Source organism: Centropristis striata, chromosome 14, assembly GCF_030273125.1.
Source record: "Centropristis striata isolate RG_2023a ecotype Rhode Island chromosome 14, C.striata_1.0, whole genome shotgun sequence".
Classification (NCBI taxonomy): Eukaryota; Metazoa; Chordata; class Actinopteri; order Perciformes; family Serranidae; genus Centropristis; species Centropristis striata.
The window spans coordinates 29,887,330-29,903,261 of record NC_081530.1 but is presented as its reverse complement, the minus strand read 5'-3'; the positions used below and the strand labels follow the sequence as shown (position 1 = coordinate 29,903,261).

The window sequence follows — 15,932 nt, the reverse complement described above, 5'->3', positions numbered from 1 at the left end:
AGGCCAAAGGTCATCTCAACTCTGGGCCTGGTCCTGGTCCTGGTCCTGGTCCTGGTCCTGGTCCTGGCATGGGCATGGTTGTAGGCCTGCTGTGCGTCCTGGGGGTCTGTGGATGGTGTCAGGAGAAAAGGCTGGCAGGCATACCCCCTGTCTCCCAGCAACACACCAGAGAATTCACCTGTTAACACAAAATCTCATCATTACAACCTCAAACAGAGTGACATTCTTGACACAGCCATGATGTAAAAAGTGGTTATTAATGGTTGTGTGGCTCACCTTGTGATAGAGATTTCAGAGGTCCCAAAGACTCTGGAGTCATGGACTGAGGCCATTCTGCCTGGCTCAGTCCACGTCTGTTGGTCAGACAGTCAGCATTGCAGACCATCTGAAATCATAAGATGAGGACGATTAAACCAATCAATGCACATCACAAGCAATGTACAGTGTTCATCAATTGACAATATCAAAAAGTTATGTTCACCTGAACATTAATGCTGTGAAATGATTTCCCATTCACAAAATCCACCTCATGGGCCCCTGAGGGGGGATCTTATGCTGAGGTGTGTGCAGTCCAGTGCACCAGTGACATTGGGGAAACCTGTAACACAAAGTAATGAGTATCCTATTATGACTGGTAACAGTTGTCCTGTAATTTCTAGATTTTCTCACCTGCAATCCTATAGAACTCCTCTTTGATGTCAGAGTCTTCTGTGGCCAGGGAAGGACACTGTAATAAACTATTCTGTAGTCATTTCATTTTACTTAATATATTTGATCAAGTGCAATAAATATAAATGTGTCCTTGATTTTGAGGCAGTTGTTTAAGTAACTTTAATATAAAAATGTTTGAGATATAATCTACTTATTTTGATCACATTAAATATAATCTTTATGTGGATGTAATTCTAAATCAAGAGAATTTTGAATGAATTCAACACAATAGAATTAGTCCGTTTTTAATTGACAGGCACTTCCTGTTAAGTCATTAACTCAACTTGTAATGTAGTTAGATTTAATTAATAATATTGCGTGCAATTTGTAGCCTCGATTTTATTGAGTAGCTATTGTTTATCTTTTTTTTTTTTTTTTTTACAGATGAAGACACATACACCCTAAATATAAGAAAAGAGAAAATGTATCTATTCCAAAAGGAAATCCAATGAAGTCAGTAAGTGACCGTGGGTCCTTTGAAAGGCGCTATATAAATTAAAGTTATTACTTTTATTAGCTCATCTATTTATCAAAGAATAATACAGTCTGGTGGAGTTATATTTACACAACTTCAGTCATATCTACAGTCCATTTCAATTAAAAATTCAACTCATTCATAATCAGAGTACAACTGCGTTTTTGGAAATGTGAATTAACTATTTGGATTGTAATTGTGAGGTTTCAGCGGAGCGGTGAGTGTGTAGTTGTGTTTACTTACGCATTCAGACGGTCAGTAATACTTTGCCACGTGTTTTCTCTTTGCTTTATCACTGTGGCGGTGTTGCATTTCTTTTTAATAATGTCTTTCACCTCCTCGTATGCCTCCATCCGGATTTCTCCCTCCGACGGGGTAAAGTAAGCCGCTCTACTCGCCATGGTGAATCAATGAATCAGTGATCGGTGGCGGGGTCTACCTGAGGGAGCCGCGAGCGCGCACTTATCCAGGATAGGTTTCACCTGGCTTGATGAATCCGTGTCTGCTCATCCTGGATTGGGCTTTGTGCAACCAACTGAGCCTGGACGCTGTTGTTTTGGATTCTTTGAGCCCGGCTCAGTCACTTATCCTGGATGTCTTAATCCTACTTTTGTGCAACAGGCCCCAGATCACAACTCCGCTAAAAGCCACTTCTGATCACCTTGATGCTGGTGCCTGTATTCTGCCACATTGCATTTTCAGGTAAGATCGCGTTTTATATCTTAAACATTTATATATATGATGAAACCATTTTAGCACTAGACACAGCTTTATTGAGTAGAAGTTGTAGGTTCTGAGGCCCGTTTATGTTTCCTCTCACGCACATTATTGATGTTGGTGCTCACCTGGCGATCTAAACTGCCCTCTCCATGTATGGTGGGCCACATGGTTCATGTGTGATCTAGTGACAGGGCGCGCACTAAAAGGAAACCGAGACAACGAGGCAACTTGTAACGTTATTATACCTGAATCGTGTGTTAGACATCATAATCTGCGCTCAGTTTTATTTCTCCCATTGGACCTGCAGCTCGTCTCCTAAAGGGGCGTGGCAGTAACTGAGCCACCTGACAGGTTCAGGGACTGAGAGGTCAGTGAGCCGTCTCTCTTGGTACCTGTCTCTGTTTACACTCCTTTATTGAGAAGATGAAGAAGTTCCTCTCGTTGCTTCTCCTCTGTCATGTGGCATCTCCAGGTACGATCACCTTTTAATCGCTGCTTCACTTTTCCAGTCAGCTCTGCATTTGTTCCTGCGCAGCTAAAACACGTCTTTATATTTATTTAGCCTACTTTCACTTCTACTTGGCCTTGTTATGACTATTTGTTTGTAACCGAATTACACTAAATGCATCATATTTACGATGTTTATACTGATTGTATAATCTTGTTTGTCCGACAGTTAAACACTCCTTGAAGTTTTTTGCAACTGGATCTTCTGGATCCCCAAAAGTCCCAGAGTTTGTGGGTTTTGCATTGGTTGATGAACTTCTGATCGGTTACTGTAACACAGATAAGAAGATTGCAGAACCAAAACAGGACTGGATGAGAAAATTATTAGAAAATGAACCTCAGCAGTGGGAGTGGTACACTCGAGAATGTACTGACAATGTGCCTTTCCTTTTCAAAGCCTCGATTGACCATTTGAAGCAGCGCTTCAACCAAAGTGAAGGTACAGTATGGAATGTCATATTATATCTTTTCATTTTTATTTTTTTTATTTTTGTCAGTTTAGCTGTTTTAAAGCAGTTTTTTTTTGTTTATTTTGACAGGCCAACCTGTAGGCTTTGGTTTAGGTTTTCAACATAGAGCCCTGGCTTCAAAACTGTAGATTTGACTATTTTCCATGAGATCAGGTCATTTCCTGTTAGCCCTGGTCTATTAAAATTATGTTCCCATAACACAAAACTGCATAATCAATTAGGTTTTAAGGGAAAATACTTTCTCCAGAATTATGTTTGTTTCTGTAAGATCACAAATATGTTTGTAACTCACTCATTTTAATTAAAAAAATGCACTGATTATTTGCTCTTGAATCATGAGCACACCACAAGAGAGACTAACCTCATGACATGCACAACATGTTTAAGATCATCTTTTTTTAACCTGAGATATCATCTGTACATCATGTTTTACCCTCTGTTGCTCTGTCAGGTGTCCATATTTTCCAGAGGATGTATGGCTGTGAGTGGGATGATGAGACTGGAAATGTTCATGGCTATGATCAGTATGGTTATAACGGAGAAGACTTTATATCATTGGACCTGAAGACACTGACATGGATCGCTCCACAACCACAGGCTGTCATCACCAAACAGAGATGGGACGCTGAGGAAGTTAGATTGAAATTCAGCAAGTATTACCTCACTCAGATTCTCCCTCAATGGCTGAAGATGTATGTGGACTATGGCAAGAGCTCTCTGCTGAGAAAAGGTAATATCACATGACCTGATATCATTTCATGGACACAGTAATGTTTATACAGCCTGTAGAGACTGAATTGTCATATAATCAGTATTTAGCAGTAAGATTTGATTTAACACAGTTCTTATTCTGTCTCTCTGTCTCTCTGTCTCTCTCTATCTCTCTCTCTTTCCCTTTCTTTCCTCCCTTTCTCTCTCCTCTCTGCAGACCTTCCCTCAGTGTCTCTCCTCCAGAAGACTCCCTCCTCTCCAGTCAGCTGCCACGCTACAGGTTTCTACCCTGAGGCAGCCATGATGTTCTGGAGGAAAGATGGAGAGGAGCTTCATGAGGACGTGGAGCTCGGAGAGATCCTCCCCAACCACGATGGATCCTTCCAGATGAGTGTTGACCTGGACCTCTCATCAGTCAAACCTGAAGACTGGACCAGGTACGAGTGTGTGTTTCATCTCTCTGGTGTGAAGGACGACATCGTCACCAGACTGGACAAAGCAGTGATCAGGACCAACAGAGGTGAGGATGACATTTAATGGTGCTGAGTGGGACTGTATGGATGTGTTTTAGTTGTTGAGCTACAATTTCCTGTAGCTAAAAGTCATCATCAAAAAGTTCAAAGCCTCAGTGTCACTGGTCAGATCATCTGAACTGAACGATATTGATGGATTTTCTAAGTCATAGAAGGTTTTGAAGCACTAATAGACAGAGATGTGGATTTGTGTCACTGTGACTTAGACTTGAGTCGACTCAAGTCACTGTTGTGACTTGGACTTTAAATATAAAATTTAAAAAAATATTCTATATTGTTAATGTTTACATTACAAGTGTCTGTGTAATTTAACGACTGAAATCACCAATCAACCCGATAGGTAAAATAAAACACTGACATTGTAACAGTATGTTTCTACAAACTGTGGATACGTAGGAATTAAAGTTAGTTTTAATTAATTTAATTAAAGTTAGTTTTAATTTGTTATGTTTCGATGATGATCGCATTTTAAAATTGTTGAGTAATTTAATGCAGGATCAAATGGCCGTTTTCTGTTAAATAATTGTGTTTCATGTTGTGACTTGATTTGTATAAACGAAGGACTCAACTTGACCGAACATAACCTGGATAACATGGACCACATGTCTGTTTTCAGACCATATCTATTTACTGCACAAGTGAGGGGTTTGTGCTGCATGTCCATGTTGGGGTAGGCATTTTTCTGGAAAAAGCAAATAAATAAATGCATAAAATTAAGCCAGAATAAAGAGAAAAAATACAGCCCTCCTCCTGCTGAATAGCAACTCTTTCTGCAGGGTTTCCCACCATTGAATCAGGCTTTCAGCATCTGAAGGAATGTGCATGTGCACCTGCATTTGCAGCACAGCCGTTAGGAACGGCCTCTCTCTGAAATGACCTGAGGTCAGCTAAAGTCTGAAAGCAAAGCAGGATTTGATTTATTTACTTTTCCTTTAACAGTGAAGACCAGAGACCTGATCACGTCCATCACTGCTGCAGCTGTTGTTCTTGTTCTCTTCTTCATCACTGCCACTGGATTTATCATTTACAAAAAGAAGAAAGGTGAGAGAGATAAATGAAAAGGTCATCTCATTTTAAATTACTTTTTTTAATACTTGATTCTTAAATCCAAGTGACAAAATTGAAACCAGCATCAGTTCCTTACCCCCAGAGAGCCTTACAGCGCTCTGTAAGTCCTGATAATATGACTAAACCATGATTATGTTGGAGAGTGAAGAAATCAAATAAGATCTACATATAATGGTGGGATGGATTTATTTTTCAGTTTGAGTGAGTAGAAGAGAGGATTATTTTCACTAGGGAGAAGTTGACAAAAGAAATTCTGGGATTTCCAACTAAAACTATTTGTCTGTTTTGATTTCAGCCAAATGCCCTCTATCTGGTTAGTAAAACTTCCTTTTTTTCAAATCAACACTTTTCCTGCTTTACAGTTCCTCAAAGTTCAGAGCAGGATGATCAGACTTTACACAGTTTCACTCTAACAGTTTGTTTCTGACCTCACAGCTCCTGACAGCAGCTCTGAACTCTCTGAGAAGCTGAATCCAAGTGTGTCTGACCAACTGGTGAAACAGTGAAACTTTGACACTCGTCACATTATATATCTTTACAGAAGCAAAAGAGACTGAAAAGTGGTTTCCTGCAACAATGAAGCAGCTATATTACTATACTTTAGTATCATAGGTATAATGTATGTGCTTGATATTTCAAAGTTTAATTGTTTTATTTCTCATCACAAATGTATAATTTACCATATAAATCTGATTTAGTTTGATTATTTTAAATGAACTTCTATTCTATTTTTCAAAATTTGATACAAAAATGTGTTTCCTGCCCAAGTTTCCTGATTCACATTCACTTTTTTAAAATACTTTTTATAACTTCAAATGTGCATTGTATACTATTGATGAATAAAATTACAACGAAAAAGACACGGGCATACCAAGTGTGTGGTGTTAAAGTTTCAGTTGTTCAGTGATGTATCCAGCTTCATATCTTTATCCACATTTATATTTTGTTTAGGATCTGAAGAAGAGTTACTTTTCTTAGTTTTTTAAGTGTGAATCATTGAGTGCCCTTGAATCTTGAGGCTAGAGTGTGTTTCCTTATGTTACCACTAGAGAGCAACATAACTCTGAAATGAGTCAGCTGTGAGAGAAGTCACTGCAGTGAAACAAGCTGCCAGAGCAACATTCCTCAGTCTTTCCAGCTACAACTTCCTTTAGAGTCTTTAGAGTCAGGTTCATCAATATCAGTTATCTAAACTCTCTCTAACCTGCTTTTCTTCCGTATCCCTCACTCCAAAATTAATCTTTAAATCATGTTACACATCATAATCTGCGCTCAGTTTTATTTCTCTCATCGGACCTGCAGCTCGTCTCCTAAAGGGGCGTGGCAGTAACTGAACCCACGTGACAGGAATTGAGGTCAGTGAGCCGTCTCTCTTGGTACCTGTCTCTGTTTACACTCCTTTATTGAAACAAGATGAAGAAGTTCCTCTCGTTGCTTCTCCTCTGTCATGTGGCATCTCCAGGTACGATCACCTTTTTAATCTCTGCTTCACTTTTCCAGTCAGCTCTGCATTTGTTGCTGCGCAGCTAAAACGCGTCTTTATATTTATTTACTTTCACTTCTACTTTGCCTTCATATGGATATTTGTTTTTAACCGAATAACACTGAATGCATCATATTTACGATGTTTGTACTGATTGTATAACCTTGTTTGTCCGACAGTTAAACACTCCTTGAAGTTTTTTACAACTGGATCTTCTGGATTCCAAAATGTTCCAGAGTTTGTAGCTGTTGGATTGGTTAATGAACTTGTCATGGGTTACTGCGACAGCTATGAAAAGATGGTTGAACCAAAACAGGACTGGATGAGAAAAGTATTTGATAGTGATCCTCAGCAGTTGGCGTGGTACACTGCAGACTGTCTTGAGGAGGGGCCTCCCTTTTTCAAAGCCTCGATTGACCATTTGAAACATCGCTTCAACCAAAGTGGAGGTACACTATATACTGTTACATGATATCGTTTTACTGCTTTAATTTCTTCTTCTTTTTTTAATCATTTTAGATGTGTTAAACCAGGTTTTTTTGTTCAATCTCAGTTCCTATAATAAGTCTATAATAACCTGTGTAGTCAGAACAGACACTCTGAACCTTAAGGACAAAATGTCCCCATTGAAACCCAGTTAAACCATAATGTTTGATCCTATGGTCATCATGCATTGTATTTGATCAGGTTTTCAACATAGAGCCCTGGCTGCAAACTGTAGATTTTACTATTTTCCATGAGACCAGGTCATTTCCTAATGTTAAAAATATGTTCCCATAACACAAAACTGCATAATCAATTAGGTTTTAAGGGAAAATATTTTCTCCAGAATTATATTTGTTTTTGTCAGATCACAAATACGTTCATGTAGAGAGAGGTCTGGGTGGATAGATAGGTCAAACTAAACAGGACTTTCACTTTGTGTGTGACAGTTTGATGTCACTCATATAAATAAAAAGTGAACTGATTATCTGCTCTTGAATCACGAGCACACCACAAGACTGGGAGACTAACCTCATGACATGCACAACATGTTTCAGATCATCTTTTTTTAACCTGAGATATCATCTGTACATCATGTTTCAGTCTCTGTTTCTCTCTCAGGTGATCACATTTTACAGAGGATGAGTGGCTGTGAGTGGGATGATGAGACTGGAGAAGTTAATGGTTTTATTCAGTTTGGTTATAACGGAGAAGACTTTTTATCATTGGACCTGGAGACACTGACATGGATCGCTCCAAAACCACAGGCTGTCATCACCAAACAGAGATGGGACGCTGAGGAAGCTAGAACAAAATACTCTGCCTATTACCTCACTCAGGTATTCCCTGAATGGCTGAAGATGTATGTGGACTATGGCAAGAGCTCTCTGCTGAGAAAAGGTAATATCACATGACCTGATATCATTTCATGGACACAATAATGTTTATACAGCCGCTCCTTTATTTCCTCCTCTTCTCTCTCTCTCTGCAGACCTTCCCTCAGTGTCTCTCCTCCAGAAGACTCCGTCCTCTCCAGTCAGCTGCCACGCTACAGGTTTCTACCCTGAGGCAGCCATGATGTTCTGGAGGAAAGATGGAGAGGAGCTTCATGAGGACGTGGAGCTCGGAGAGATCCTCCCCAACCACGATGGATCCTTCCAGATGAGTGTTGACCTGGACCTCTCATCAGTCAAACCTGAAGACTGGACCAGGTACGAGTGTGTGTTTCATCTCTCTGGTGTGAAGGACGACATCGTCACCAGACTGGACAAAGCAGTGATCAGGACCAACAGAGGTGAGACTTCTATCTGTCTTTTAACTGTTTCCTAATGTTGTTTTGTTGTTAGTTACTTGAATCTAGTTTTTATCTATAATTTTAAATAATTTTGATTCAGAAATGGTTCTGCTGTTGACTTGTCCTGTGACTAGTATAAATAACAGTAAAGTTAACATTGAATCTTTCTTCTGCTATAAGTATTAAACCAACACATTCACTCACTTCTGGACCCAGAATTATTACCACAGTTTGTTTTGTGTTGCCTGTACAATGTTTGCGTAAACTTTGGTTCATATAAAAAATATAAATAATAATTTAAAAAAACAAACAATTTTATTTTTAGATTTTAAATATTTTTATCACCTTTTGTAAGTTAATTTTAGTTTTTAAATAAAAATAAATAAAAATTAAATTAAATTAAAATAAATGTATTTTTATTTGTATCCATAGTTCAGAGAGAATAATATATAATAATCACTGTATTGACTGAACTACTGGCCCGTTTTAGAGCCTGAATAATGGAAAATTTTAATAAATTGATGAAAGAACGTATCTATCAGTAAATTAGTCAGAATCAAGTTTATTGGCCGAGGATGTTAACATTTAAAACGGAATTTGTGTCAAAAACCAAATATGGGACAGAAACCAACACAGACATGCAGCTAAACAAAGACAACAAAGCTATAGACAAGAATAAACAAACAACAAATAGATACACTAATTATATTCAGATAAGAAGGGATAAAAATAACAACAGCAGAACAAACAATGTCTACAGGATTGTGTTCTGGTGGACAAACTGACGTTCTTCTCTTCTGACCTGCTTCATCTGTTCACGTTGTGACTATTTCTTGTTGTTTTCTGCTCCACAGAGAAGCCCACTGACATGACCGCCATCATCATCGCTGCAGTCGTTGTTCTTGCTCTCATCCTCATCGCTGTGATTGGATTCATCATTTATAAAAAGAAGAAAGGTGAGAGACCCAAACAGAGAGATTTTCTCTCTTTTTTAAAAAGTATTTCAGACTTTTAGTTGAGGCTTTTATTCAGATTGTGAAAGAGAAACAATCTTCAACAGTAAGTGGTGAACGGCTCAGAGCAGAGTCATGGTGATCGGACCAGAAGAGCAAAATAATAATCTAGTTACACATGATTTTAGTTTAAACTTTAATATATCTATTTCCTTATATACTTCATATATTATGGTTAATGCCAGTTTACTTGAGAGTAAAGTTGTGTTGGTTTTTTTTAAAGTGCTTAACTGATAATACATTCATGTCCCATTAAGACAACCTGACAGTTGTGTGCTACTTTAAGGCAGGTAGGAGCTCGCAGGTAGAGAGTGGAGTCACAACGTTTTTAACTGTGTTGTGGAGAGTATTTTAGTTTATTATTTGTTCAAGGGACAGCGGATTAATAAAACCCTTTTTCAAGAGGAGTCAGAGTGAGCTGTGTGTTGAGGAAAAGAAACGTGTGTCAACATAAAGGTTTACACCCTGGAACTGGTTTTGGATCCTAAAATGATTTTTAGTACGATGACGTAAGAAAGAAGTGATTATTAAAGAAGTTAAGTGGGTTAAAAAAAGAAACGTAGAGGAGATGAATTTGTCAGTGTGAGTGAATAGAAGAGGGGATCATGTCCACAGAGAAGAAGGTGTTAGAAGATACTCTGGCATTTGGCAGTTGTGACGACTAAAATGATGTGTGTGTTTTGTTTTTCAGCCAAATGCGAGTCATCCTGTGAAAACGACTCTGAGCTCTCTGAGAAACTGAATTCTGGAAAAGAAAACCCTGAAGGCCAAACACACAACCCTGCACAAAGTGGGTTGCTTCAGGAGACGTGAACTTTTCACACCTGCTGTTCAACAAAGACGCCTTCAACAATTGAAAATATGATTCAAAGAAATGGCCAAGTGTCAAACCTTTTTTAAATGAGTGACATTTTCCTGGTTTACAGATTCATCAGATATGGTTTAACACAAACTGGTGGTGAGTATAAATATTAGACACAAGCCTGAAGTGGAAGGTGAGCTTCTCAAGGGTTTTAATATTTATAATGTTCCACTTAAACATCTTAAATCCAGAAACCCTGTGACACAACACTGGACAACATGTGTTGTTGTTGTGTGATGCTGGTGTCTCTCTGAGTCCTGTCATGTCCCGTACAACACTTCTAAACTCTGTCATGTTGTGGAGAAGATCTCTGATCTGGTTTACAAGGTTTTTTATGGAGAAGAAGCTCTTTTTCTTTCGTTTAATTTGGTGAACTGAATTCTGTTCTTCACTTAAAAAGTCCACCAGTGTGTAAATAATCATGTAAAGATATGGTGTGTGTAAAATATAAAGCTGTAAAATAAATATTTTATCTGGTTTTCTAAAATGTTTTGTTTCATTTCTTTCAAATAACTTTTATTCGTTCATTGCTCTCAAAACGTATTTTATGGCTCATTTTTAATTGTCAGCTTTTATCACGTGTCAATATAATATAAAGATTAAATTAATTGTGTGATCTGGATTTTTAAGCATTTTTTAAAAATTCAGATAACATTTTCTTAAATTTAAGCTTCTTTTTATAGCACTTTTTTTGTCAATTTTTATAACTTGTCAGTAAAATAGAACACTGAAAGTTGTGAAATCTAAAGTGGGAAACTGTTTGATTTTCTTTCAAAGCTTCTATTTATGAGTCCTATTTATTTATTTATTTATTTATTTATGTCTCCCACTATCAAATAAAGCTGAAAAATGGTCAAAAAATAGTGTTTGTGTGTTTGTGTTATTGAGAACATTACTGTTGAGAGTGTAACAGCCTCCATTTAATTTCAATTTTTAATGCAGTTTAAAGGCAGATATAGTATTCGTCCACAGGGGGCGCTGTCACGCTGCTGACTTCTCTGTAAAGGTAAATAAGCAGTGATCAACTCAGGTATTGATCAGCAGAGAGCAGAAAGAGGTTTGGTCAACCAGAGCTATAATAATAATAATATAAATACTACAATGTCTGGATAAAACATTTTATAAAAATTTAGCGAGCAGGTCATCATGACCTATTGCAGAATGTGGTATTTACATAATTCATCTTACATATATACCATAATATTCCCTGAACTGCACAAAAAATACCAAATGAATACAACTTAATTTTGCATCCTTAATCTAAGCAGAGATATCTGTTATTTCCTTTTCAAATATATATCCTCAGTGGTAGGTTGTTACTGAGTACATAATCTAGAACTGTACAGTTTCAATATACTTTTATAGACCTGATTATTTCAGAATGAAATACTGTCTTTGTTTTGTGTTGTTATTTTCACAATTTTACGTTGTTTTTATTTATTCTTGACAGCTTTAGTTGCTTTGCTTATTCAACTTATTAATACAAAATATATGTGAACCAATAAATTGAGATGTATAAGCTGCCCCATGGATAAATTAGTTGAATGAGCTCAGCCTGTACAAGCTGCAATATTTAAATGATGCATAAATATTTATAATTCAATAATATTTGTGTGATTGTGTGACGCTCCCAAAATGTACAGTCACAACATATGTTAAAATTATTGTCTATTTGAGCCATCTTTTCATTGTTGTGTTAAAATGTATTTTCTTGTTGCTGCCACCCGTTGTAATCAACAGACCTGCCGCAGCTTGTCTAAAGGGGCGTGGCAGTAACTGAACTCACCTGACAGGTAAAGGAACTGAGTTGTCAGTGAGCCGTCTCGCTTCTAAGCATCTAAAGTTAACGTTTACACTTCTTATTTGAAACAAGATGAAGAAGTTCCTCTCGTTGCTTCTCCTCTGTCATGTGGCATCTCCTGGTACCATCACCTTTTTAATCTCTGCTCCACTTTTCCAGTCAGCTCTGCATTTTTTGCTGCGCAGCTAAAACACGTCTTTATATTTATTTACTTTCACTTCTACTTGGCCTTGTTATGACTATTTGTAACCAAATAACACTGAATGCACCATATTCCCGATGAGTGTACTGATTGTATAATCTTGTTTGTCCGACAGTTAAACACTCCTTGAAGTTTTTTACAACTGGATCTTCTGGATTCCCAAAACTCCCAGAGTTTATGCTTGTTGCATTGGTTGATGAGCTTCTGGTGGGTTACTGCGACATGGATAAGAAGACAGCAGAAACAAAACAGGACTGGATGAGAAAATTATTAGAAAGTGATCCTGGCGCCGCAGTAGCGGTGGTACACTCGAGAATGTACTGAGCATTTGCCGAACCACCTCAAAGCCTCGATTGACCTTTTGAAGCAGCGCTTCAACCAAAGTGGAGGTACAGTATATACTGTTATATATTTTTACTGCTTTATCTTATTTTATTTTTTTTTTTTTATAGCATGAGAAAATTATTAGAAAGTGACCCTCAGCAGTTGGAGTGGTACACTCGAACATGTCTTGAGGAGGGGGTTACCTTTTTCAAAGCCTCGATTGACCATTTGAAACATCGTTTCAACCAAAGTGGAGGTACACTATAGACTATCGTATTATATACTTTTTACTGCTTTGATTGTTTAATTTTTTTCAACCTCAGTTCCTATAATAATCTATAATAACCTGTGTATTCAGAACAGACACTCTGAACCTTAAGGACAAAATGTCCCCATTGAAACCCAGTTAAACCATAATGTTTGATCCTATGGTCATCATGCATTGTATTTGATCAGGCTTTCAACCTAGAGCCCTGGCTTCAAAATTGTAGATTTTCCTATTTTCCATGAGACCAGGTAATTTCTAAATGTTAGCCCTGGTCTCTTAATATTTATGTTCCCATAACACAAATTTATATTTCCCTATACCCTCTCTCAGGTGATCACATTTTCCAGAGGATGAGTGGCTGTGAGTGGGATGATGAGACCGGAGAAGTTAATGGTTTTAATCAGTATGGTTATAACGGAGAAGACTTTATATCATTTGATCTGAAGACACTGACATGGATCGCTCCAAAACCACAGGCTGTCATCACCAAACAGAGATGGGATTCTGATGAAGCGAGATTGAAATTCAATGAGTATTTCCTCACTCAGTTTTGCCCTGCACACCTGAGGTTGTTTGTGGACTATGGAAAGAGCTCTCTGCTGAGAAAAGGTAATATCACATGACCTGATATTTCTTTGGATAGGACTGGACTGTATATTTTTACTGGTTTTTAAAAGTTCTAGCCGACAGTAAGAACCAGAGTTTTGACCAGCCGATCCCACCACCCATGCCCGGGAATAGTGCTCTGTGCTCAGCCACACCGGACAAGATTTTCCTTTGATGCTTTTTTTATTGAAGAAAGACAGATGTCTGTGTGTGTAGTTCTGCAAATACATTTTTTTTTTTTAATTAGTTCTTCACAGCAAGTTATTGTACCCCCCCCACACACACACACACACACACACTTTATAGTTAAATTAAATCTCTCTGTCCCTCTCTGCAGACCTTCCCTCAGTGTCTCTCCTCCAGAAGACTCCCTCCTCTCCAGTCAGCTGCCACGCTACAGGTTTCTACCCTGAGGCAGCCATGATGTTCTGGAGGAAAGATGGAGAGGAGCTTCATGAGGACGTGGAGCTCGGAGAGATCCTCCCCAACCACGATGGATCCTTCCAGATGAGTGTTGACCTGGACCTCTCATCAGTCAAACCTGAAGACTGGACCAGGTACGAGTGTGTGTTTCATCTCTCTGGTGTGAAGGACGACATCGTCACCAGACTGGACAAAGCAGTGATCAGGACCAACAGAGGTAAGTGGCGTCAACATCAGCTCCATCCAGGAGAGGAGACAAAGTGAGAATGTTCTGTGTTGGTTCCAGTTTCTCCCTCAGAGTTTCCTGCTGCTGCTGTTATTGGAGTTTGTGTGGGATTGATGCTGCTTCTTGCACTCTGCATCACTGGACTCTTCTTCTGGAGGAAAAACAAGAATGGTAAGAAATAATGATGTTTTTACATATCCTTAACCAAGTTTTACTCCATTGTCATAGGAGAACTTAAGCCACAACTTTCCATACTTCATGGATGCAATGAAGGAAAAGGTCTAAAAAAGACAACTTAATATTGTTGTAAATTATACAGGTGTTGCTGTATTTTTTACGACTGTTTTACCATCTAGAAGATAATGTTTAATGAAAAAAACAAGTAACAGTTTGACTTGATATTCAGTAGAACACGGTACTGTTTTAACACCTTCATCTCTTATTTATATTCCAGGATTCAAGCCTGCAAACTGTAAGTATTATGTCAGAATATCTGTCTGTCCCTCTCTCTTTAATAAATACTGTTATAGTTTTTAAATCAACTTCTGACAATGTTCTTCAACAGCTTCTGAACATTCATCCTCTCTAACTCCTGTGGACAATGATACAGCTCTGACTGATCACAGTGAGTACTTCATCATGTCAACAATGTGCAAACACTGTGGGCAGATTCCCTCCTCTGATGCTCCTCCTAAAACTAGCAACTCTTTACTGTCATACTCATATAATACTCTCATAAATATAAGTCTGTCTTTGGTAAAACCTTGAATTCTTCAAGTGTTCAACAACTCTTCACTGTTCAAATATTTGATATATTTACATAATAAATTCTTATTATTAGCCAAATGATCCAGTATAGTGAGAGGAAACAGCTGAAACTAAGATTTAATTATATTATTGACTGAAAACTTTACATTTTGGTCCAAACATACTGCATATAATGTGAAAGCAAATACTCCATGATGATATAAACACTGAGTCCAGGTTCCTTTGTCTTCTCTTTACAGCGATTCAGTGAAGATTAGAAGAAGACACGTAACTCCAGTGAAGTGGTTGTGGCATCAATATTTTATTAGGTTATGTTATGTGACATAAATATGTATTAACAAAACTTCTTTCCTGAAATCTAACTTAAGTGTTACTTTTATAGATCAGATTTAACTGTTTCAGATTGTCAGTGGATGCAGTGAAGAATAATGAAGTGAGAAGTGATAGAAGCATTTTATCTGCAGCTGTTTCTGCAGACCTTTGGTGTAAAGATCACTGCAGCAGCTGTCACACAACTAGTGGTGGAAACAGTATTTAGATCTCTTACTTCAGTAAAAGTACTAATACCACACTGTGAAATTACTCTACTGTAAATAAAAGTCCTGCATTCAAAACTTACTGAAGTAAAAGTACAAAAGTATCAGCATCAAAATGTACTTAAAGTATCAAAATTAAAAGTACTTGTTATACAGAACAGCCCCACTCAGATTGATTTATATATTCTAAATATATTATTGTATTTTTTGTATCAATGCATTTATGTAAGCAACATTTTGATTCAGCAAATATAGGGCTCACTTTAACTACTTAATATACTGTGATGGGGTTTTATTTAATTAAAGTCTAAGCACTTTAAATGTATCATGTTTTTCACGTAACTAAAGCTGGCAGCTAAATGTTGTGGAGTAAAAAGTACAATATTTGCCTCTAAACTGTTGTGGAGAAGAAGTATAACGTTACATGAAGTGGAAATACTCAGGTGAA

General features: G+C 37.7%; 3 protein-coding genes across 3 annotated transcripts in view; all 3 read left to right on the top strand.

The window, feature by feature from the left end:
• Positions 1-15,932, top strand: part of LOC131984562 (BOLA class I histocompatibility antigen, alpha chain BL3-7-like) — a 43,369-nt gene that overhangs the window by 6,851 nt on the left and 20,586 nt on the right. The gene's annotated exons all lie outside the window — the stretch shown is intronic.
• Positions 2,289-6,055, top strand: LOC131984565 (major histocompatibility complex class I-related gene protein-like). Its single transcript, XM_059349416.1, has 7 exons — positions 2,289-2,378; positions 2,583-2,852; positions 3,335-3,613; positions 3,812-4,114; positions 5,067-5,168; positions 5,491-5,508; positions 5,631-6,055. Exons 1-7 carry the CDS (start codon positions 2,330-2,332, stop codon positions 5,699-5,701), a joined length of 1,092 nt encoding a protein of 363 aa, XP_059205399.1. The 5' UTR covers positions 2,289-2,329; the 3' UTR covers positions 5,702-6,055.
• On the top strand, positions 6,667-15,528 carry LOC131984561 (major histocompatibility complex class I-related gene protein-like). The gene is made up of 7 exons (XM_059349411.1): positions 6,667-7,127; positions 7,783-8,061; positions 13,869-14,171; positions 14,241-14,351; positions 14,635-14,652; positions 14,746-14,805; positions 15,188-15,528. Exons 1-7 carry the CDS (start codon positions 6,950-6,952, stop codon positions 15,196-15,198), a joined length of 960 nt encoding a protein of 319 aa, XP_059205394.1. The 5' UTR covers positions 6,667-6,949; the 3' UTR covers positions 15,199-15,528.